This window comes from Spea bombifrons, chromosome 4 (genome assembly GCF_027358695.1).
Source record: "Spea bombifrons isolate aSpeBom1 chromosome 4, aSpeBom1.2.pri, whole genome shotgun sequence".
In the NCBI taxonomy this organism is placed as follows: Eukaryota; Metazoa; Chordata; class Amphibia; order Anura; family Pelobatidae; genus Spea; species Spea bombifrons.
In genome coordinates, this window is record NC_071090.1 from 72,652,117 (window position 1) to 72,678,472 (window position 26,356).

At 39.1% G+C, this 26,356-nt stretch overlaps 2 protein-coding genes across 2 annotated transcripts; both read right to left on the reverse strand.

The window, feature by feature from the left end:
* Positions 1-512: 512 nt before the first annotated feature.
* LOC128491814 (bombesin-like) lies at positions 513-4,903 on the reverse strand. The gene is made up of 3 exons (XM_053464147.1): positions 4,686-4,903; positions 1,449-1,609; positions 513-816 (listed from the first exon to the last, which is right to left on the reverse strand). The coding sequence occupies exons 1-3, from the start codon at positions 4,846-4,848 to the stop codon at positions 766-768; spliced, it is 375 nt and encodes a 124-aa protein (XP_053320122.1). The 5' UTR covers positions 4,849-4,903; the 3' UTR covers positions 513-765.
* Positions 4,904-14,125: 9,222 nt separating this feature from the next.
* On the reverse strand, positions 14,126-25,585 carry SEC11A (SEC11 homolog A, signal peptidase complex subunit). The gene is made up of 6 exons (XM_053463631.1): positions 25,462-25,585; positions 23,693-23,802; positions 21,102-21,251; positions 20,631-20,750; positions 17,237-17,294; positions 14,126-14,677 (listed from the first exon to the last, which is right to left on the reverse strand). Exons 1-6 carry the CDS (start codon positions 25,510-25,512, stop codon positions 14,627-14,629), a joined length of 540 nt encoding a protein of 179 aa, XP_053319606.1. The 5' UTR covers positions 25,513-25,585; the 3' UTR covers positions 14,126-14,626.
* Positions 25,586-26,356: the final 771 nt, after the last annotated feature.

The following is a 26,356-nucleotide window of genomic DNA, read 5'->3' on the forward strand; positions in this document are numbered from 1 at the left end:
TTTAAATATATTGCCCAGTTCTGTGGCATTATCGCATAATAACCATAGGCCTGTCCCATCAAAATTAGAACCTGCACTTGAATCATTTTAAACGGAAATCGTTTTGAATATTGTGTATTGTAGTGAGAAATGTTTTTTCTTCCCTTCAGTATTTTCACTGCCTTTGACAGCTAGTCTTTTTCCTGTGCCATGTAATGGTCAACAGCAATGATTTATAGTATTTGTTTTATGACAGCCATACTGTACAGTATAGATTAGAATAGAAAATGCAACAACCTATCATTATTTGTCTCGTAAAGCACCATCATATCCGGCAGCACTGTACAAACCTAATTCCATCGGGAACCTTTGGAACAAAATTGTGTATAAGATGGAGTCCGTATGCGGCAAAAAAAAGATCTTTCACCCCCCCCCAATACAGAGGATTTCCACAAATTGCAAGCAAGGTAAAACCAGATATTGTTTTAGAACTTCTATCCATCATCATTCATACATAGAGAATAATGTTACACTTTGTGTGCAAAGAATGTGTTTTATTCACAGGATTCTTTAGAACACTGCTTAAAATGGCAGAAAAATATTCCGTACATACTCTGGAGATGATAATTACATTAACATTAAAAAATGAATCTTACATTGAAATCATGAGCAGTTTCTGTTTCTTGTAAACAATAGCCTTTGGAATGTCTGAAATACGTCTTGAATCTCAGGCACATGTATATATATTTATATTAATTTTTGTATGTACAGGAGGATTGGTCTTCGCTACTTCTGGAACGTTTTAATATACTGCTCCAGGATTTTCCTTAATATCCACTGGAGGGAAAAAGCAAAAGACATTGATCAGTAAGTAAAACAGAGTGAATGTAAATACAGACATACGTTTACATGTTTACAACTGTTAAGCTGTGAGAAGCTGCCATTTTGAATTTTGATACTCATAGCTGTACACTCTCTGTCCTTAGTTTCCTGTGTGAGGTTTGTTCACTAACTAGCAGTAGTTTAAAAGAAGGCTTGGAAAGTTCCAACCTCAGCTTTTGACTTTGATGCCTTACAAAATACTAACTCCAGTAAGTGTCTCGAATTAGTGTAATGTACCATTAAATGAGTGACACTTCACCAACTTGACCATGCATTAATCAGGGCCAGTCTACCCCTTCCTGTAGGAGAGACTTGACACAGCTGGCATCTGTAATGTTTTCAGTGAGTTGAAATTGCTATAAAAAGGAGAAATGGGAGCTGCTAATCTTTAAATAGGAAGGCTAAAACAATGATGTCAATGTTGAAAAAATATCAAGTTTACCACCAATCAAACCAACACCAGCAGCATGTTTTTTTTTTGTTTTTTTTTGTTTGTTTTTTAGAGAATAGTCCTTCTGCATCTACATGTTAATTATTGTAAGACCCCAGACATTGTTTGCTGCTCTCATACTCGGTACATAACATACTTGTTCTTGCTGTTGGAGGGCTGATAGTCCTCTGCGTTGCTCTTGAAGAAGGGCAGTTCTCATACTCTCCATGTTGCTTGGAGGAAAGATACCAGACTCTTCCAGATCCTGCTCACTCAGTCTGTATGTGTCCTGTAGGCTCTTCTTTCCCATGAAGTGTCCTAGGAAAATCCAGAAGAAAGTGATCAGTGTGCTCGTAACAGCCATTAGGATCCAATACATTCACTGTGAATGCGAATTTTGCTGGTCAAATGAGTTTATATACTTTAGTTTCCTCTGTAGGTCTGAATGTATAGCACCGTCTATAGGATCTTTCTAAACAAAACATTGACCTCATAAGGTCAATGCTAATGTGTTACCATCACAGCTTTTCTCATAACCATATGACCATAATATGAGTTTTTTGTTTGGTAAAAATTCACCTTATAGAAGCAGTGATCGGTGGCAGTTTGTGGCAAGCAGTCTGAACCATTGTCTGTCTCTATTCTTCTTACCTCTTTACCTACTTTTGCAAAGTCTGCCTTTACCGATTTATTAAAACTGCATACTTTTAATAGATTAATACATGTTACATTTTAGTAATTTCAACACAGCTTTGCTGTAAATCATGTTTTTTTTCTATTTAAATTATACTACAACACATAATTCCCTTTAAACTTTATACATCTGTACAAATGTTGAAAAAAATAGTGACACAACAACAACAGGACTTACATACACACACAGTAAGATACTATACACACAGTAACACACCTTTTTCACATTAACTTAACATATGCACACATACTGACACACTTACACAGACTAACATCTTTAATCACACACATACATACTTATTTACATACACACATACCCGCCCAGGAATGGGGTAGGATGATGCCAGCTCTTCCGCTACTTCACAGACCTCACACTGGGCCTTCTTGTCCAACATTGATGCCTGACCTCACAAATGCCCTTTTGACTGAATGGGCACAAATCCCCCCCACACACACACACACATTTTCAAAATCTTTTGGAGAGCCTTCCCAAAAATATGGAGGCTTTTATATCTGCAAAGGGTGTGTGGGGGGGGGTGCCCCCCCATTAATGTGCGTACTTTTGAATTAGGATGCCCAATAGGGTCATGTCGGTGCAATGCACTCAAGGGTTCCATCAGGCAGATTTATTGAAGGAGAAAGCCAACAACGTTTCGACCTCACGGTGAGGTCTTTATCAAGTTAGAACCCTTGAGTGCCTGGAGCCTTTTTCTATTTTGATTTACTGGGGAGCTGGTCCTTCCTGGCACAGCTAAGCACCTGAGTTCCTGTGGGGAGTGTGTGCAGATTCCTGATTTTGGTGACATGTCGGTGCAATGGTCATATTGTGTAGCTATTAATGTAACTAAATGAAATATAATTAATTTGTTTGCTTCTGCTCCACATGTCACCTTGTTTTTGAGAGTTTGTTGCTTTCTGTCTCTCTGCTGAACTGTTTGAGTCAGTTGAATCATTGTATTGCCTGATTTTTATTATAGTCTAGTGTTGATGTTTTAAGTGGCAAATTAATAGCTGGGAGTCTAAGCTATTTTGTATTACATGAAAGTAAAAAAAAAAAAAACTATCCTGACCCCTCCCCATGGTCACCAAATAGATCCACACACTCAAAAGTCAAATACCCTCTATACTTATTATATTAGTACATACCATACAAAAATAGTAAAAAATAGTAGTTCCTTAGGGGTCGCCTAAACTGTCTTTATTTCACAGATGCTTATTATGCATACACGTATGCTGTATCTGGTTCCCAACGGTACCATTACAATGTATGGAAATACACTGTTCCACCAAAACTTTATCTTTACATTTACATTTTCTGGTAGTACCACAAATATATTTATTACAGCAACCATATTTGGGTAGTATTTTTGGTGGTAGAATTCCAGCGGCAGCTTCTAGTTACCGTACATAGTAAAAGCTACTTAGTAATTTTTTTTAAAGACAGTCTGTAAAGTTCAAACTATCATTCATCTCTGTTGCATCATTTGATCCAAAAGAGGGCAGCATGTTGAAGGAACTAGAATTGCAAAAAAAAAAGTCCTTCTTGGCTGTAAATTGTCAATCAGATTTCTCCTTGGATCAACAAAATACCGATACTTATGTCCATTCTTATAGGGTTGTGTATGTGTTTTTGCTAGATGTTTTTCATCTATCAAAGAGACTTTAGGTGTCTGGGCAAATTCTCAGGGTCATACGCCTTGGAGCTGACGTTACGTTCTTTTTTTGCATGTATTGATATTTGGTCATCCCAGTTTGTCTATCAGTTTGTTTGAAATTCCTGCTTGAATACTGATGGCTTTGTTCAGAATACCTTTACTACCTGGTAAGTCATTGTTTTAACAAGGAATTTTCTTATTCTACAACGGAGTGTTTGTTTGTTAATTAGGATTTGATGCTTGTTAGGGAAGGTCTGTACTTTAGGGTTACAGACACATGTCCAGTTGTATTAAAATCAGTTTAAATTAAATTCTAATGCTGGGCAGTTCTATAAAAGCGAAAGGAGTCCCAGTGTGTTCAGTTCTTCTAACACTATGCACATCACAACATCTGCAAAACTGCAGTAGCATTCTTAACATCAAAAACATTTTGTATAAATTGGAGTAAACAATTATATTATGGTCCATGGCATCTATACATATGTAAAATATTATTGACTGATGTATGATTTGTATTTAATCATGCCTCTTCTCCATTTTAAATATTACTATCATCAGGTGATATTGCTCCTGCCATGTCATGTAATCATTTTGCCATCATCAATTATTTTTTTTTTTTTCCTTCTGTAATTCTTTTAAATATGACGCAAATATTTGATAACTCTTTCATATACGTAGGACCAGTTCTTATGCAATTCATCATGTTTTTGTTGCTACTTTCCACCTAAATAGAACTCAACTTTGGCCGCTTTGTTCTTGTATGGGACTAAGTGTTCATATTATATGAGAAGACGTTTGCCCAACTAAACATTTTATGGCCTCATAATGTTATCTTTGTCCACCTATACAGTAGAGTGGCTTGCTGTCTCTGTTTTTAGAAGGGGGGCACTGATTGCCCCAGGTGTTTATTTGTGTATACTGCCTGCTGCTTGCATGTAAGACCATGAAATTGTGTGTGTCTGTAATATATAAGGTCAATAAGACAATAGTTCCTTCTGCTCTTTAACCCACTAAACAAGTGACCACACTGGCATGTTTCTACTCACCGATCGCCCATTGGTTTCCACCTCTTTGAACCATGTTGACTTTGCCGAGTTTTCCAGTTTCTTCTGTGAACTCCACACAGACAGAGAGTGATATAAAGGAGAAGAGCAGGAGGTGTGCCAGGAAGCCAAGCGACAGGACTCTGCTAAGGGGAATTGCAGACATGTCTTAATTCTGAGCACTGTGAGATGTGTAAGTCAGAGGGATGGCTGGGCTTATGTCTTTTCCCTGCTCTCAGTTGCTTTATATAGAAGTTGCATGGGGAGGGGGCAGTAAGTGTGTGATGAGTAGCACGTGTTTGCATGGTGTGTTGGATTTAACCCTGTGACGTTCACATTTCCTGTGCATTTAGAATTGCAGTTGGATGCATAATACTTAATATGCATGAAGAAGCTGGGATATTGTGCTACAGGTGCAGCTGCAGAACGCCCGAACGGACATCAAAAGGACATGAGCCCTGCACCACCAGAGAGGCAGCGTCATGCTGGCAAGGGTAGGTATACTATGGAGATCAATATAGAATGGCACATTGAGCCATTAAATAAGAGACTGACGCATAAAGGCAAATGAATATAAAACAGAGCAGCATGGTAATACATGGGGAATATCATTGTCATGACATAAGCAGTGCAGCAAGGCAAGCAGATTTTTTGTGTTTGTAAAGTTTTTCCATATAGCGCTTAGCTTAGTTTTTTTTTTTTTTTTTAAAAGGAAACTTAATAAAAAAAAGTACCAAAGGAAACAGGCATCATCCATAGAAGAGAGATGCAAAACAATAAGTTACAAGACTAACATGCCTCGTCCATGGCTCACTCTCCAACCAGTTACCTACTCTCAGTTAAAGGTCGGGCTACTGGCCCAAAAGAGAGAGGGCAACTCTCTAGGAGGATTTTGTTCCCTTGTTGGCATGGGTGTGCTAGGCTATTAAACCTCCAAATGATGGTTGTTACTTCCCTACTTATAGTGGGAAGGGAACAAAAACTCTTACCACTAACTCCATTTCCCAGAGGGTCTTCACATCCTATCTGACCAAGTGTCACCTTAAAAGGGCTGAGCTCTGTTCAGCCCCTGTATCCTCTTCTAGAACCTAGATAGTCGTAACAGCCCCCCAGAAGTCATATGTCAATGAGTACAACAGGACCATCAATATATATTCCTTACCAGTGTTTTCTTGGTTCCACAGAAGGTGCTATTGATTGTTCCCTGTGGAGAGTGTCTCGTAGAACCATGTTGTGTAACCAGGGCCACAGAAGGGTGTTAACTATTTTCTCAACCTTGACAGACAATTAAGACATCTCATTCATCCATATTTTCTTTAGTACTACCTTGATCATGGATGATACCCCTCAAAAACTTTTGCTGTACCACTACTGATGCAGTCATAACCAGGCTGCTAACTGATTATCTTTTTTGCAGAGAATGCGATGTCCAGTGGAGCCATAATGGAGTTGGTTGGACCTGGAGTCTCAAATGTAATTGAAACACTCTTTCCCAAAGGGGCATAAAACACATATACATGAACATATTGTTAAGAATTGGTTTAGATACTGAAGAAAGGGGTCCACAGTGCCATTTGAGAAACTGACTAACAAAGCTATTTCCAGCCAACTAAGAGGGAGCTTTCCCGTGTGCATGGGAGATTTTTGTGAGCGTTGCACTTTATTGCTTTATTGTGGTTTGCTTGTAATTTGGTGGATTCAATAACCTGTGCCCACTGCAGTTTTTTTCTTCCAAAAATCAAGGAGGGGCAAAATAATTTGAAACCTTTCTAAATTAATCTATTATCCATCTTTGTGTATATATGGCCATGTGCATGTAAGAAAAGGCCCCACTTTGAATTTATCCCAAGTGTTATCTCTGGATGTAGATTAACAGAATGACAATTTTTAACATCCAGATTTACTCTTTGGTTGCTTTCTGTTTTGCTGTATATAAACCTTGGAAGAAAAGGACAAAGAGGCAGCAAGGATAAGAGAAGGTCTGTGCAGGTTGTATTTTGCGACCAAGAGTCTGTGATATACAGTGGCCAGTGTGGCTCAGAGAATGCCCAGTTGGCTCTTGTTTGTGATTGCTTTACAGGATCTGCTATGCTTGGTGCATTCAATCTGTATCCTAAATAAGATTTTCACAGTTGATCTATATTAATCCTCACTTTCCTTATCATAGATGTCTGCTTGTTTTCTTTAAATAGTAGTAAATGTACATTATGTAACGGAATCAGAAGACGGCACAATCCAATATTACATTTAATAAATTACTTGTGATCAGGAGTGACATGTTAGCTACTGTGAAAATGGAATGGAGAAAATGTGGCATTTTTGGAATCAGGGATATATTTTAAACATTTTGTGCTTGTATCATTTAATGTTTATGCTTTTTTTCAATTATATTATATAAAATATATTAGACATACAATGTAACATACTGCCAAGAGCTGCCAGTAGCTTGTAAATTGACCTATTTGTACAATACTTATGGCTGAAAATAGATAAAACTTTATTTTCACAACAAATTAGTGGTAAAGTGAAAGAAAAATCAACATAAAAGCAAATGGAGATTGTTTAAGAAGTGATATACACCATGTAAAGACTTGTGTAGTAGAGCAAGTAGGATTCATAAGCCTGCATAATTTTCAGTGATAACTAACAATGAGGTCATTTGGTTTTAGAAAATGACCCCTGGATTAAAGATTATGGCACATATCAGAGACAATTGAGGTGGGCACTCCGTACAGGGCCACCAGGGGGCCCCACATGTGTGACCTAATTGGCAGCTCGTACATAGAACTGTGCTTCTGTTATATTAGCTAAAGGATATAAGGCTACCACATTTGCAGAGCAGTGTTTTTGCGGTATTAGGCTACCACATTTGCAGAGCAATGTATGTGTCGTACTCATGTATGATCGTATTTTTCCAATTTTTGGAAGCTTGCATGTTATGCAGATGTACAAAATCCATCACAACTACTGTTTGTGAGGGTATAGATGCCTAATATATTGAGTAATGTATTTAAGAGGTGCTCCTAGCTATCTCCAGGCTATACGTTGCAGGACCCTCTTCTCAGTCTGTCCTTCCTGCAGAGATACTATGGAGGTCTGTACCTGGTCAGAACAGTGTAGACATCAGCTTTTATGTCTACACACTTGAATAACGCAATCAGTAATGTCTACATAATAATGTATAAGCGGACTGGCCGTTAATAAATTTAGAAATAACAAGTAATGGCTAGAATGAAAAGTGTAAATACTGGTAGACCCTAAACACATTCTCAATGCGTCACACGTCTGTATGACTAGGGGCCAACTCTGGAACTAGCAGGCTGTTTGATTGACTAGCCGGAGCATTTCCAGAGGCCCCTTTTCAAAGTTACTCCCCTGCCTTTGATGGTGTACCATTTCCATGCTTTTAATCTCTTGGGACAAAGACAGTTACTTGCTTTGAATGTAATGTGACATAATGGAGCAAGCGGGCTGTGAAGAAAATCCTATTGATATTTCACTTCACCTATTACATCAGCTCCCAGGAATTTCCAATACCTTTTTCATTTCATTTAGGGAAAAACCCACCATTAATTATACATATTTTTCTTTGGTTTTAGGGCCAGTGTCAATTCGATTAATCCTGTATTATTATCTATCAAGCGTATATTATTATTAGTTTTGCTTTCCATTCTATGCTGTCTTCTATAACAGAATCTGACATTGTGCTTTCTCATTGAGATTTGGGGAATTAGGCCCATGTTTGGGGTATTGTGTTGTTTCTCGTTCTTTATGTTTGACACTTGTGGAATAAATCCTTTGTATTGAAACTCTGTAGCCCAAGTAAGTTTGTGAAGTCCTGGCAAGTGGTCCATGTATTGGGGCTGCTAGCAGTTAAGCATGCCTCTAGGCACCCTTCTTCCTGTCTCCGTGTGCGGTTCAAAATTGTTTAGAAATGGCCTTTCCGACCTCGACCACACCGATGCAGGTCGGAAGGGCTATTTTGTAAACAATTTTGAACCGGCACGTGGGGACAGGAACCTATCGGGGTCACGTTACATCACATGACCCCGTGGTGAAACCAAGGCTGCTTGCACAGTGTGCGCGAGCAGCCAGAGAGAAAGCTGCAGGACCAGTGAGAGGTAAGCAGAGGCGGGAGATGGGATATATGTATATGTGTTTTATATATATAGGTATGTATGGATGTGTGCGCGTGAGCATGGATGTGTGCGCGTGAGCATGGATGTGTGCGCGTGAGCATGGATGTGGTGGGGTGAGTTGGAGTGTGTGTAATTTGTGTAAGTTTACATATGTTGAAACTGTAAAGAAGGCACAGACAGTTGTGTGGGGTAATCATGGAACAGACTAGCTGTTAAAGATGGGGGCCCCACCATGGTTTCTAGTTACACCCCTGGTTCCATTGGTGCAGACAGTTAATTGTGGCTGTGTCATCTTAGCCAAGCAGAGGGGTTAAGCCACGAGGCGAACTGGACTTTTGTAGAAGTTCATGGAAAGCAAATGGTTGCTTGTGAGGACCATATTCCTTCTGCAAACTCATCTGCCAACCGCCGGTTTAATAATTAATGTGTAATTAGGCGAATGACTTTAGCATTCACTGTGTAGTTTTACCACTATGCACCTTGTATATTGCATAATTGATGTGGAATAATTTCTCACTGATTTAACTGTGCGTTATATGGAGCCATCATGGCCTTTCTGGAAGATTATATCTGTGTGTTGAAATGCTTCATCTCACATAACTCCCCTGCAAACTCATGATGTAGCGATTCACTTTTATGCTGTGCCAGTGAAGAGAGTTAAATGTTAGGATATAACAGCACAGCTGTGTGCCATCTTCTACATTTCAACTTTGGGCCATGCGTGCAGCCTGTCTGTGCTTTCCCCTCAGAGGATGCTTTCCTCCTACTTTAGTTATGACAGCTCAGTCTCTCAGGATGTGCTGTCTATAGTCACTTCCCAGAGGCACTTCAGCTCCCCAAGTTGAAAATGGTCATTTGGGATAGAAGAGAGATATTTATGACTGGGCGGTTTAACAACTTTATTTTTTTAACCGCCACGTAATTTTACCTGTTTGATTTCAAACAGATAGGAAAGGAGTGATTGCGTGTATTTTTAAGGATTGTCAATATAACACTGTTGTGTTGCTTGAAATGGTTCAAAATTAGTTTTCTTTCTCAACCATGTTTACTGTAAAATGACGAAAGAAGCCTTTTTTTGTAATCATGGATGGTTTATGTTTATGATTCGCTTATGACCTGCTTTGGGTTTCTGATAAACGAGGCCATACCGTGCACATACTGACAGATCTATGCACTAATTGGACCTGAAAAACAGAAATGCACATAACTTAATCCTTTTATTTTTATATCCGCTTCAAGGTGATGAAAATGCAAAATGCAAAATTAACCAGTATGCCTTGTATAAAATGAATAATGTAAACCATCACAATAATATCTGTATTACAGGGCCCCCTTCCAAACCTACCTTTTAACTCTTAGGTAGCTAGAGGGGACAGTAGTACCAATGTGATAATCTTAGCTGTGAGTGGCATTCAGCTATTATGCAGTGCTGTAAAAATTATTTTCATCCCTTTTTCTTCCCTTCTGTATTTTTGCATATTTGTCACACCTTAAATGTTTCAAATCATCAAGCTAATTTTAATATTAGACAAAGATAACCAGAGTAAACACCCAATGCAGTTTATAAATGATGACTTTATGTATATGAAAAAAGCTATCCAACCTTACCTGGCTCTAGGTGGAAAAAATAGCAACCCCCTCAGTTACTAAATCAACCCATTAAACAAATTGATAATTGGGTTTAGTTTCACTAGACACATCCATACTGCCAGCCCTGTTAAATGTAACCACCAATTACATAGAAACTGTCTTGCGAAGTCAAGTAGGCTACAAGGTCTCAAATGCAGCACATGATGCTGTGATCTAAAGAAATTCAAGAACAGATGAAAACAAAGTCACTGACATCTATCAGTCTAGAAAGGGTTACAAAGCCATTTCTAAGGCATTGGGACTCCAGTAAACCATGGTGAGCCGTTTTCTACAACTGGTGAAACCTCGGAGCAGTGGTGAACCTTCCCAGGAGTGGTTGGCCAACCAAAATTCCTCCAAGACCTCATCGACGACTCATCCAGGGGGTCACAAAAGAAACCAGAGTAACATGTAAAAAAACTGCAGGCCTCGGTTAGAGTTTGTGTTTACAATTCCACAATAAGAAAAAGATCGTACAAAAATGGCTGCTCTACCACAAAATCCTGATGGAGAATGTCTGGCCATCAGTTTGCGACTTAAAGCACCAATCGTGGTTGGGTTATGCAACAGGACAATGATCAGAAGCACACAAGCAAGTCAGCCTCTGAATGGCTTAAAAGAAACAAAATGAAGGATTGGACTGGCTGGGATCTGGGATATTGCTTAAAAAATAACACATTATCTTGATTCATATTGAAAAAATAATAGAGTAGATTCCGGCTGTAAATTAGTATTAATAATAATAACAGGAAGCGAGTTACACATCCGTTTCTGCAAAATTGTGAAATTCCTAAGTTCAGTGAATTTTACTTTAATTGTTGCCAGACGTGATGCTGTGTAATTTTTCATCTCCTTCATGCATCTGTTGGTCACTTGATAAAATGTGTGGTACCCTCGATACTGATCTTACCAGGGTTGTTACGTTTCCATCTGTGTAGAGAAAAGGAATCATTTATTTAATCAAGTGATAAAGTACTTTATGTGTGCTGATGCATCACATGAAAATTTAAATGCATTTCTAAAAAAAATGCGCATGGCAACCGTAGCTCACAAACTTCCTATAATAAGCTCGGGCTGAAAACCCAGCAGTACGCGTACATTTAAAAAAACCTAAATAAAAAGGGAACTTGTTACGATTTATATTTGTGGTGAATTATAACAAAATAGAGTGTTAACCGCATGTAATAGCACCGACATTTGGAGTTATCGGACGTCTTTATTAAGACATTATGTGACACAATGACCTGACGGTATTTAGAAGTGGTTTGAGAACCATATCGTACTTTTTGGTGGTCATTCACTTGAAGAGCATCTTCTAGTATTAAGCTTTGTCTTCTGTAGGATAAAGCATCTTCCAAGCCTGTACTTTAACAGGGGTCAAGAAGTTGTACAAAGATGTGTTGTTTAATTCAAAAGTGTTGCACAGTCAATGGGGCAGTGCCAGTGATGGCAGATACACAGTTCATGTGCGCCATGATATACAGATGCGATGTGCACACTCAGTTGTGCGCATTGTATGGTTGAACAAAAATAAATGTCCACATCTTTTGCTTTTATTAGTGCAAAGGATATCTCGGTAAAGCTAAAATTAAACACTTTTTACTTTTGCCCAGAACCAGGGAAAACAAAATTTTTTGTGACTCCAAGGGCATACCCCAGCTACATCACGTCTAACATTTACTAGGTTAAAGCAGGGTTCCCGGTCCCACAGGAAAACTGACCAAATGACATTTTCCGTGTATATTCTATGACTTTTAGGATGGGCTGAACAGTAAATATGAGTTCCTTAGTTGATGAGTGACAAAGAATGGGTTTGTTAATGGGCAGTCAATGACACAGCAGGGTTTTGAGCTATGAGACTGCCGGTATTTTGTGGTAGTAGGTTTTTTGGCTACTAATTACTTTGATAATTATTTACCTTATGTCTGTATTAACTCACTTTGTGTAGTATCCCTAAAGAGTATGATAGAGCTTCTTATAAAAGAAAACCACCTTACTGTCCATTACAAGTGTCTCAAAGGGGTAGCAGCAGACACCATGCAGAACATCTCACCCCTTTCTTTGTTGAAGTTTTCTTGTTTCATTTACGTAGGGTTTTAAGAGCTTCACATTCCTGGTTCAGAAGTTGAAGATGAAAGGTGTGATTTCACATATGCTCACCTCTTAAGCGATAGGAGCCTTTTCCGCTGCGTGCAACATGAAAGAAAGACCATTCAAAGTCTGTCAATGAAGAAACAACACTCATTTGATCCCAGCAGAGGTTTTACTTTGCCCTATAATGTTATTGAAGAAAATAAAATGTGTACATTTACACAGAAATACTTATATGGAGTGTTTCTATTTTACTTGTATCTCATGTTTGTACTTTGAGACAAAGAACCTTAAAAGCACATTCAGTGATTTGTTTTATTCTGCAGATACAGTATTTGTAAAACAAAGCATTGCCTATTTTTTAGGCTTTTCAAGGACAAGCTCTGCAGTGTTTTTTTATTATTATTCTTTCTAATCAAGGGCGATGTTTCCTTATGCTAATACATTAACCATTTCAGGGCCAGGGAGATGACAATGCCCTACAATGCTCAAATAAAATTAGCACTGTAGAATCTACTGGCGTTCCATATAAGTGGCTTTTCAAGACCCACATAAAGTAAAGAGGAACTTGTAGGTGGTCCCCCTTATCACCATGCCATTTGGGATAAAGGTTAAAATTAACTAGTGGTGGGCATGACCCCTGTACATGGAGGAGCGGCTGCTAAGAATGTTATTTTGCTCAACTCTACGAAGTTTAATACAGTACAAAATATTCTGGCGTACTAGTAACAGCTGTGTTTTTTGAATTGCAAATTTACACAAAAATGCAGAAACAAAATGTAAAATAAATGCAGAAAAGTTATATTCTCTTACTGCAATTATCATAAAGATGCATAAAGTGACTTTTTATGTAACAAATGTTGATGCGTGTGACATTAAGATGTACTTTTCCTAAAGGAGTTGGATATGTTTTATGCATAATTAACATGCATAATTTATTACAATTAACAGAGCTTTCCAGCTTCCATGACAAACTTTAAGGAAAGACAAGTTGCTGGTGATATCTTGTTCTCAGCAGACCCCTCTCCAAAAATAGTTCATGGTAATTTAAAAAGAGAAAGATATTCTGGAAAACATAATTAATTCCACTGGTCTTCATGGCTTGCGATAAGAGCTACTGGTTATAAGTAAACTGTACTGCAGCCATCACTAATCCAGTCTGAAGCCATGTCCGCTGGCTACATGGACTTGATTGAACAGCCTGTCTAAAAGATATACTTTTGATGAAAATCATATATTAAAAGCTAAAATAATTTATCATCTGTACAGGGATGTTATGTTGATGACCCTACCTTGGGACAGCAAAATGTTCCACAGCTTTCAGCTGCCAGCATCTGAAGTGCTACCAGGGTCTCCCTCCACATTGTAATTTTTGTTTTATCTGGATAATACATAATTCAGCGCAAAAACCAAACTAATCATATTCTCCAGAGTTGTTGTTGGTGTTTGTTCTCAAGTGAGAATTTTAATCCTGCTAATTACATCCTCCTTGCATAGAAAAATCCATTGTACTGCAAGCCACAAATGGCCCCAGAAATGAAATGTATTATATGGTATTTTATGATACATTAAGTCACACACGTATTAACAGGAGTAAACAAATCCAGACCGCCATTTATTCTGGAATGTTTCTGGATTACGGCACATTAACAATCCTCAAGTAGGCACTTCAGGATACATATACAGAGGCTTCAAAGTACAAAAACACTGAGAACTTTGGCTTTAAATTTTAATATAAAAATTCCACCGAAAGTAGAAAATGAAAAGAAAAAATGTAAAGCGAAAAAAGAAAAAACAAAAACCTGTAAACAGTGCTACAGATATGAACTTCTGGCCCATTTGCTGCCACAGAGGTGGAAAGAATGTGACAGGAAGAGAGGGTCATGTTTAAATACTTATTTTCCCTGTAGTAACAAGGGAAATGTATACATACATATTTATATCATATATAAGAAACACTGGTGTCCAAATGTAAAACTTCACACTAGATGAGGTCTGTTCTTTCATAGATCTTGTGTCGCCAAGTCACAGATGATTAAACAAGTACTAAATCTTCACTGTCCCTTTATACCGAGTGTCACTTCCCTATTCTCTGTGAACAAGGACAAATAGTCCTAAGAGGAACAGAACCGCATACTGCAAAGAAAAAAAAAACATCAGTTAGTTCAAACTCACTTGCTATTATACGCCAGCCTTCATGTTTAATGCATGGGATATCTATATCCCCCTTAAATTAACATTTTCTTCCCCAATCCCGATTCATCAGATCTACCAGTAGGCATTTGTGGTATAGTTGCTGCCAGCCGGCTCCAGCGATGGCTCATGTATGAAATACCATACCCAGAGGTCTAATGAGACCCCTGGCACCAAACATACGTAAAGAGGACTACTGGTGCTGCAGTATTGTAAAAGAGCATGCATTATCTTGCATGTAAAAAGTGTATGTTAAAGCACATTTTGCTTTGGTGAGGCTATACAGGACGTGTCCCTTCAAGCTAACCACACCAATTACAAACAAGTAAAGTGGAAAAAGAATACCAAACCAAAGCTATTATTGTTTGGACAGTAACAGAGTTAAGTTCCAGTTTCTTCTTTTCCAACAAGTTAGAATTATCTGACAGTGTTCTTTTAGATGTACGGTTCCCTTATATCTAATATGTATTAATATGTTCCTAATAAAACATGTATTAACCAGTACTTTCATTCCAATCAAAAAGGAGAAGTAGTTTTCGTTTGAAAAGCATGTTTAATCACATGCAAAAATAATACGTTTAGTGTGCAGTAAGAGGCCTTATATTTAAACACTTTTATACACAATATTTACTTTATATTTCATTACATTTGGTAAGGGTAGGGAGTTATTAAAGTCATACATTAACACAACGCAGTTCTGAATGGTGGGAATATTCCATGGTGTGGGATGTAAATAAGGGGTGTGGTGAAGAGGTGGGTAACCACAGGTAGAGGCAAGGTGGAGGTGGGCATCTGGGAGAGAGATAAGGTCATCACATAAGACCAGGCCAATCACTATTTAGATTTTTCTTGGTTGGGAGTTGTCTGTACTGACCTGTGATAACCCCTGTTCTCACTTGGGACAGATGTGTCATAGCTTAGTGCAGTGATGGCGAACCTATGACACGCGTGTCAGTGGTGACACGCGTAGCCATTTGGTGTGACACGCGTAGCCATTTGGTGTGACACGCGCAGGATTTCCTGCGATTCATCCTCGGCTCCTGCACGGCCGCCGGGGATGAAAGAATCTGTGCTGGAGGAGCCGTTCCTCCAGCACAGATTCTTTCATCCTCGGCGGCCGTGCAGGAGCCGAGGATGAATCGCAGGAAATCCTGTGCGTGTCACCCCCCCCCAAAAAAGGGGGGGGGCGGGACGTGCAGTAGCGTACCTAGCGGGGGGCGGGGCGGTGGAGGAGCAGGCTCGCAAGGGAGCGGTATCGGAGGTCTTTAACAGACCACCGGCTCCCTTGAGTGATTTTAAGCCGGTTCAAGGATCTCCCTTGAACCCGGCTTAAAATCACTCAAGGGAGCCGGAGGTCTGTTAAAGACCTCCGATACCGCTCCCTTGCGATCCGCGTGGCAACAGCTGTTTTGCGCCGGGGTTTGTTTTCAGATCCCGGCGCACAACACTGAAGCCGCGCCCACCGCTGTCCGTGCCCTCTGAACCCCGTGCCCTCGGAAGAAGAACTGAAGAAGAAGAGGAGCGAAGAGCAGGAAAAGGAGCTGCAAGGAGAAAAGAGGAAAGGTAGGTAAGCATACAGTGAGAGTGGATTGGTGTATGTGTGTGGATTGGTATGTGTGTGTGGATTGGTATGTGTGTGTGGATTGGTATGTGTGTGGATTGGTGTATGTGTGTGGATTGGTATGTGTGTGTGGATTGGTGTATGTGTGTGGATTGGTGTATGTGTGTGTGGATTGGTGTATGTGTGTGGATTGGTATGTGTGTGTGGATTGGTGTATGTGTGTGGATTGGTATGTGTGTGTGGATTGGTATGTGTGTGTGTGGATTGGTGTATGTGTGTGGATTGGTGTATGTGTGTGGATTGGTGTATGTGTGTGTGGATTGGTGTATGTGTGTGGATTGGTATATGTGTGTGGATTGGTATGTGTGTGGATTGGTGTATGTGTGTGGATTGGTATGTGTGTGTGGATTGGTATATATGTGCATTGGTAAGTGCGTGAGAGTGATGGGTGTTATGCTGTACCATTTCCAATGTATTTTTCATTATATAATTATGCTCTAAAAGTACATCATAACTCCCATCACTCTATACTGTTCCATACAGTGGCAGAGCTGGGAGACAGAGGCCTTGCACCCCCACCGCAGGACTCCTGAAAGGTAAGTAGTTACTAAGCAGGTATGTTAAATAATTTGTTTTTGGTTTATTAAATACAATTATATATTGCAATTATACATTTTTGTAGTTTAAACTATAAATTGCGCAAAATTATGTTTTTTTGTCGAAGTGACACACCACGCGAGTTATGCTCGATTTTTTGCCGATTTTTGACACACCACGCCAAAAAGGTTGCCCATCACTGGCTTAGTGGCTTGGTTAGGGACATCAGGTGGTGCTACATTGGGTCCACCCTAGGGCAGCACCCTAACTAAATACATCACTCCTTTGTGTTGATGCCAGAAAAGGAACAGAACAAAAACTTAAGGACATATACATTTACATACCTTAAATTTGGGGTAGTCATTCATAAGGATTGTCACTATTCCAATATAGGGAACAAACCTAGGAGAGCATAGAATCAAATGAACCATTGAATCGCCTTACATTGCTGTAGCGTTACTAGCATATCTCCTGAGGTACAGCCCTTCATAGCATTGCTGCAGCATTTCAACCCTCAATTCTCACCGTCCGCTAACCTTTTCCTCAGATCTCAACTTCCAAGGCAAACATGTTCTCTTATTTTAGACTAAACATCTGCCACAAAAATCACAGTTCTTGGCAAATCAAAGCACGAAGAACAAAACATGAAAGTAATAGACACGGGCTCTAGTACTGAAGAGTTACACGTAGTGCTTTGAAACAGAATTTCAGACTTAGTGGAATTTGGATAAGACTTTAATACCAAAAAAGCCTGAATTATCAAACAGATTCCAAACAATTAAGAGACCAAGCGATTGTTTTGCAGGAAAACCAAAGAACAAACAAATGTTAAGGATGACAGTTTAACAGCTAGTAGTGCTTCGGGAATCTGTTTGCATGTTAACATGATGTGATGTGATGTGCGTATGCCTTATTAAACCCATACCCGTGAAACGATAAAGAAAGCAGGAAGTCATTTTTTTAACCCAGCAGGTTCTATAGATGTCAGACTTGTAATGCCTGTAAACAAACTAAAGAATTACCAAACAAAATAAAAAGTTTTAAATCTAATGTCACTGGCTGCAAATATGAAATTAAAGAATTTTTGACTTGTGACTTTGCCAACATCATATATCTGCGAATTTCAATATATAGACCATACCACTTGAAAACTTGAAACCACTCCCATAACACCAAAAAGAAATGAATAGGCCACAGTGTCCCTAAACATTTTTTGGTCTATAAAAGCAACCCTATAGAATTAACTTTTTATGCCACTGCAAAAATGAAAAAAAAAACTGGAGAGAATTATGTTTAAGGAATTGGGCAAATGGGAAATGAAATGGATTTTTATTTTGAAAAGCTTGGCACCTAAAGGGCTTGATGAGGATTTTGAATTATGTAATTTTTTGTGAAGTTTTTTTTTTTTTGTTATCTTTTTATTAGATTTCTTTATTGAACCCTCTATTCTTATATATTTATATTGAACTCTTGGATATACATGTATTCTATTATATATTTTTATATTTGTATTATATTTTCAAGCCAAAGTTTTGTTTCTATATGTTGAGATCTTAGTGAGTCTCTATACTCTTATTGGAGGGCTGTTGTAACTAGAATTGGTGACTTTATTTATACACTTTTTGTAACTTCCCAGAGTTTCCTGTTGGGTCCCATAGGCTCTATTACAGAGGTGGCCTCCTCAGGCTGGAGTAGGGTGACCATCCCACTGCTTAATTGAGTATAAGATACTTATTTAATATTTATCACAATATACAAGTATATCTCTGATTTACATCTTTGCCTCTATATATCTGTCTATACGTCAGTCAATGCTGCTATTATCTGAGGGGGGCTGCAAGTGTTCCTGATGATCTGGTCACCTCCTGTTGAGCGCTTACCATTGAACATTGTTTTTATCAGAATAGTGTGAGTGGGCATTTTCAAGACTATTCACAAATATGTTTTTCTTTTATAGATTACACTACATTGGTCTTTTTATGTATGATTTTTAGTTTTAAGCCATCTGCTTCTCTGTTTTACTGGAATTGTCAGATAAGTTGTTATGCTTTTTTCTAATATTGTGGTATTGCTGTATTATATATGCTTCCATTCTTCCACATTTTGTATTTATCCAACTTGAGACAGTGTTGGATTGCTGTTGCTCCTCTTCGGTCACTGGTTTGGCGCAGTGTGTTCTGTTCGATTTATGATGTGAGAATTATTCATGGTGTGCTAATGATGCAAGTCTGACAATAACCTAGGGATATGTCAGCGTATAACTGCTAACAAATCCTCTGCACTTGCAGCGGCGATGGTATTAATCAGACACATTGCGGCAGGTCTCGCAGTGCATTAGCCGGTAACATTAGAGGGCTAAGAGTGAGCAGGGCTTTAAAAAAAATTAAGGAAGGGGGTAGAAGAACTTCTGCCTAAAATACAGCTAACTGACATGTATTGATTGCTCCATAACCCATTAGATTACAATACTGTTCATATTCAATGCATCCACTTATACAGATCTATCTGTCAACTGTCAAAAGTATTGATAATTATATGCACAGGAAAAAAAAATCACAGCTCCCTTCGGTGAAAGGGAAAGACTGCTCCCATGGTATACACAGAACAAAGGATTTTAATATACACTACTCTACAAAGGTTGGGGTCACTTAACTGTCTATATGGCAAACAAGGACATTTCTAGTTGTAACACATAATTGCTAAAGGTTTTTCTAATAATAAAGGGGCTCAGTAGCCTATGAAGATATTACATTATTAAAATTGTTTCTATCCTTAACAGTGATTTGCAACATTAACCATGTCTACAACGTATTTCTGATCTGTTTTCATGTTATTTTAATGGACAAATCAGAGTATGGCAGTTAACTATATGGTGGGCAGGGATCTAATGATCAGAAAATTCTAACTTTTCAAAAAAAGATTTCCTTTGTATCACCATATTTAGCGGTTACTAAAAGTGAAGCAGGTTGTGTAAAAATGATTTTAGGAGCCCACTGGCAAATCAGCAAAAACAGACCGATAGGAAAAGCAAGCATTAGGCATATAGCAAAACGATCAACTTATATGAGATCATCAGAAGAGTGATGAATAGATATGGAGGTTGTCGGAATTGGCTGGTGAAAGGACAGCTTGGACCAGACACAGGATTATCTGTTCCAATGTACACATGTAGTGTTTACTTGGTAATGACCAGCTGGAACTGGGTGGCCCCTTACCTTCTCTTATAAAAATCTTATTATTAACTTGTCAGTCAACAGTATTATCTGTTTACATCAATTGCAGCTCAAACTCTTACAGCAGGCCTGTTATTTGCTGCTGGGTTAATTTGGTTGCAAACACTTGACTAGAATCAATAAAAGACAAGATAGGCAGCAGCTAGACGGTATGTTTCAACTGAGAAACTGAAATTCTTCTCTTACTTAAAGATACAAAGGTTTGGACTGCCAGTATTGGCAGCTAGATTGGCAAAGGTTCTCTATAATAATAATAATAATAATAATAATAATAATAATAATAATAATAATAATAACTCAGTCGCATATATGCCTCTGCTTCATGTGCAAAACATACTCCCTGGTTTATGTATACTATACACTTTTCATACATAACCAAGAAGCCAAAGTGCAATATTAAACAGCACCATATTTTATTTGTAGATTAGTAGGAGCTACTAAACATTTGACTACAGATCCATTTTGTGTCTGAATGTGCCATAACCCAGACATTTGACATACTCACCCCCTAGCCCGTCCTACCACATCCTTCTTCTCCAGCCAGTTTTGCCCTTGCTTATACAGTCCTCTGTCATCCACTGCGTTATTGTCTCCTTTGGTCAAAAATTTAATGTCTCCATTTTCCCTTTAAAAAAAGTGTTTGGAATAAGTAATGGAAGGTGAAAAATGTCCCAATTGAGGTTCACAATAAAATGTTTTAACTTTCTTCTTTGGGTAATACAACTATATGCATTTTTTTAAAATCAGGAACCCTTGTATGGTTCATCAGGAATGGTAAGCAACTGAAATTAAAAGCTGGGCATATATGACTATTCACTTCTGATTACCAGCTCGCAATTCGTTATAATGTTAACAATAAACTGATCTAATATTGGCACCGTAAGTGGAACGGTTCCCATTTGATGGCCTTCATGTGAAAAAGAGGGGTTTCGCCACAGTCCCCAACCTCCGAAAAGCTCTTTCCATCTAGACTTACTTCTCATGGATCTTCAGCACACGATGCACAATAGGTATCTCTCGCCCCTCTATCCTGAAGACCACAATCTCACCCACCCTGATAGGATCATCCACGCGATTGGTCAAGAAAAGCAAGTCCCCGCGGTGAAATGCTGGTTCCATGCTGCCACTGCGGACATGGATGAAAGAAAAATAAATAATTTGTAATACCATCCAGATATGATCGGTTTTCATATACACCCTACAAAACAGGGGATTACTAAAACAGATTTTCTATGCATTCCACTAAACCAATTATATTTTATGTGGTTTATTAACCATCTTTATGGTGCCAGATTAAATTTACCCAACAGACCTTCAGCAGCTAACCATATAAGCATTTCGCTCTGTAGTGAAACTGCAAACTACAGAGCAATATATGTGACCTGGCCTATTCTCCAAGGCACAGCAGTAAATACTATTTAAACAGCCATAATATTAATATTGTGTAGGTCCCCCTTCTGCTGCCAGAACAGCCCTGACCCCCGAGACATGGACTCCACTAGACCTCTGAAGGTGTGCTGTGGTATCTGGCACCAAGACGTTAGCAGCAGATCTTTTAAGTTCTCTAAGTTGCGAGGTGCGGCCTCCATGGATGCATTCTGGTGCCAGGCGTTCTCCAGGTAAGTGTCGTACACGCACCCAGCCATCCACGTGATGTCAAAGAAACCGTGTCCAGTTCTTATGCTCAGGTCCCTTTTGTAGGCGCTTTCAGCTGACAGGTCTGCGGCTTTGCAGCCCCATACATAACAAACTGCGACACACTGTGTGTTCTGACAGAACCAGCATTACATTTTTCAGCAATTTTAGCTGCAGTAGCGCGTTTGTTGGCTCACATGCATTCTGAGCCTTGGCCGCACATGACCCTGTCGATGGTTCACTGCTTTTCCTTCCTTGGACCACTTTTGACCACTGCAGACTGAGAATACCCCACAAGAGCTGCAGCTTTGGAGATGCTCTGACCCAGTCGTCTCGCCTTCACGATTCGGCCCTTCTCAAATTCGCTCAGATCCTTACGCTTGCCCATTTCTCCTGCTTCTAATGCATCAACATGCTGCCTTATATATCCCAAACACTGACTGGTGCCATGAGAACAAGATCATCAGTGTTATTCACTTCACCTGTCAGTGGTCATAATGTTATGGTTGATTGGTGTATTTGATTTGGGTAGTGACTCACATTAATGTTGTGGATTCTTGAGATTTACAACCATCATATTAATGGTATTTCTGACCTGGGAGGAATACCCCTGGTAACTGGTAATGGTTCTTTAATGGAATTTATCACAGGCCTACCATTTGTTACCAAAGATCAGCATGGGTTTCCGCTAGAAAAGAACTTAAGTATGGCACATCAAAATGTATGTTAGCTAAGACAGCTTTAGTAAGGAAGAATCTTTATAATAATATTTAATATTAAATATACAGGCCATATCTGATGCCTTATTGCCCAGGAAGCTACATTTTACCAAAATCTGGATTTTTCGATTCATGCAAAAACACATAAAACCTTTAGTTTGACTTTTTCAACCTTCTTCCCCGATTGCTCTTTACAATCTTTGAGACTACTATCCTACAAACATGCTTCTTGATATTTACACACACGCACACACTAGGGGACATCCAAAACACACCAAGGGCAGCACATCCGAGAAGCATGTGACCTTTAAAGGTAATCTCCATTAATTTGAGGAGAGATGTCAGATGTTGTAAGTATTTGTTTTATTGAGCCATCAATCAAAATATAGATATCTACTTTCTTGGAGAAAAACAAATAAATGAGTAGGAGATAAGCAAAAGGGTAAAATGATTAGCAGTAAAATGTTGAGGACAGGTCTTTGACATATCACCACTAGAAAAATATTGTTATCTGTGAAATTTGCATAACACTTGATTAGCTGCCAGGGAGAGAGTCTCATATTAATAAGATTGGGTCATTAACTTAAGAGTTAGCAAGATAATTCTTGATGAATGATTCGAAATATGACTTCAGTCTTTTCTAACAATTGTACACGTGATTATGTGCGGTAGAATTTAATGTGTTGTCACATTTTGTGTACACACACACACAATACCACAGAATATATCAATGTAAGTGTCCCAATTTTTTTTTGTTTTTTTACAGGGCACAAAATGCAGCATGCCTCCTCCCTTTTCCAATCTTGAAAATGTTTCATTTTATTTTGAGAGGCCTAGGTATCATTTTGGACTGTTTAGCAGCCCACCAGCTCAAAGTACCCCACAAAAGTATACATTTTTGGAGACAAGGCAACCCAGGGTGCTTTGCTAGGAGTATTTGGACACTTATGTGACCAATACCTGGCAAAGGGAGTCGTAACGCTCATTTTCGTCACTTTTTGTATTCAGCTGCATCTCGTGATTACAGAAATATCTCACAAGCAAGATTGTTTTTAGCACAATTTTTTTTTTTTTTCAAAAGCAAAGAATCGCAGCACTTCAAGCAACCCCAACGTATATATGTATCTATATATCTATATATATATATATCTTATTTCAGATGTGGAGTACAACCACCGAGAGAAAATAAAAATATAGAGAGATCTTTCCATACCTTAGGACAACCACTATAGGGCTCTCACTGCCAGTGACTACCATCAGTCCTTTCCAGATCATCAGCGCAGAAGACACGATCATGCCAAAGTTTAACACTTGGTAATAGAGCTGCAAAAGAACAACTTTGCTTTAATTGCCTTTGTGTAGGCTGAATTTGTAACATCCATGCACCACCAGCAGAGTGACATGCAGTAGTCTCTATGTTTATGGCTGCCCATTGTGTAATGGGACTAGTATGCATGGGACCTGTGTCCTCAAGATTCAGGCGTGGGAAAGTGACAGGGACACAGTCGGTAAACAGAAAGACAATAATGCAGATGAGAGAGACAAGTGGTTGTGCAGCAAGAAAATAAGAGTAACTGCCATGAGTTTGGACTGTTTATGAATGGTCTGCATCCATAAGAAGGGCCAGAACTAGGTTTGCTGGCACCCTCAGTGAACAAACTCTCCAGAGTCATGCTCTCAATTTGTCTGACAGGCTAATGATGCGCTTATTTCATCTTGGGGCAACAACCACATTAGTGCACCCAGCTTCTCCTAGCAGCTCAGGATCCTAGGGTGGACGGATGGATTATAGGATGAACCTCGCACAATGAAACTGATTTCATAATGGCAAAAATGTATTTGTCTAAGTCCTGGGAAACGCCCCACAATTGTTAACAATTAACTATTCTCATGAGAAAAAAATTGTCCTCGAGCATAAAGTTGACTCCAATAAACAGCCCTTGCTGTCAGTCATGTAATGACTTGGATGACATTCTCCACGCTGATTCTTTATAGCAATGCTAATGACATCATTCTTCTACAATGAAATATCCCCCCCCCACAGACATTTAATAGTTAGAGTGTCCGGTTGGGTAATTCAGACTGAGATAGTGTATTGTTGACAGCAATGCTGTATCATAAGGAGTCAGGGTGTTATCTACTAAATTAGGTTCAGGTAACATTAATGACTGGCATGCAGTTGTCTGAAATCGGATTATGCAAGGATAAAAAAAAAACATCTAAAAACAAACTGCACATTATCTTTTAAAACTGAGAAATAAAAACCACAGGACACAGAAGCTTTGAGGAAATTAAAATGAGCCTTTTAAAGGAACACGCCAGCCATCATATGAGCTTAAAGTGCCTGGCTTGGCGAACACATCTGCGGGAGTCTCTTCAGATACCTGTGCGCATGCAAAGCGTACAATCCACTCATTTCAACAGAAGCTCTTTCTTGCTCTTTGAATCATCAGACCATGGAGTAGGAGGAAGGCAGCTGCAGAGCAGCAGCTTCTACCTCAGATAAGGGCTTTATATTTCCCTATTTTAAAGAATGCATATTAAAGTACTTTATTTTGCATTGTTCTTTACCGGGGCTGTCAGACACATTAAACTGTCCCTTTAAGAATAAGTGGAATGACACCTAAAAAAAAGTGTAATCAAACACCCTATACACTCCCAAGAGTTGAGGCTAAACATTTTACTGCCCAGTATAGATAATACATAATGCAGGGCCTACCGCCCCAGTCAGCTTCTAGTGAAAGTTCAAGAAGGGCTCGGGATAATGTATACTCAATGCAGTGAGATCGGAGGGCTGCATACATTAATCTGACTGGAATCAGACAGGTAAGGTATCCCAGGTGTTCCTCCCCTCACCCCAACCGCTCCATCACCGGCAGACTGTCAGTATCCTTCATCCAGTGTACGATTAAGCAATACTAAGCCCTAAAGCTAAACTGCCTTAACTCGTCCCACTAGCACCCCAAAACACCCCTCTGTCACCTGTCTCTTATTCATACGCCGCACATCATCGAGAAAATCCACAGACAACATTTTCTCCCAACGTTCAACCGGCGCTAACAAGAGACACCTCGACACCGGAAACCGTCACAGAGCACGTTGCTACGCACAACTTCCGCGAAGCAGCGGAAGCTCGATTGGGCTGCCATCTTAAGTGAGGGCAGCAATTCAGCGCCGCGTGCACGCAAATCAGAAACAAGACAGACAGATACAATGATCTAGCCCCATGACACTGGAATAAGTCACTAGTACAGATACCGCCGTAAAAGTAACGGAGAATCTTTCACAGCTCTCCCTGGTTGGCCGGAGTCAAAATGGCGATTACGACCACATTTAAAACTTTATTTAGAGGGACAAAATTTCTAGGGGCAAATTTGTAAGACGTCCAATTGTAAAATAGACCGTATATCCGGTATTTGGGCACAATTGTAAAAACTAATGACATACATTTATTTATATGTACCATAAACATAGTAATTTAGTTTGCTCTATTCTGACTGATCATTTGTGGAATACATTCAGAGAGCATGAGGGAGAGAGAGTGAATGAGAGAGAGAGCGTGAGTGAATGTCACGTGAGCAAGAAGTTACATCAGTAAAAAAAAAAAAAAGGCTTTTTTTAAAAATAAAAACATTAATAAATATGAACTAATGTTTGTTGTATTTTATGTTACAAAAGGCATTTTTGTCCATATGTAAAATCCGTGCCTTAAAAAAACATTTCCCCTCACAGATAGACTTGTGCATTCGGGTTCGTGGGAATTGCAAATTTACAGAATTTTGGTAAAATCAGCAATCTGTACGAAGCCACAAAAACAAGGCCAAACCCCACAAAGCAAAGAGCTCAGAATTGTCATCCTAATTTCAAACTCTCTCTC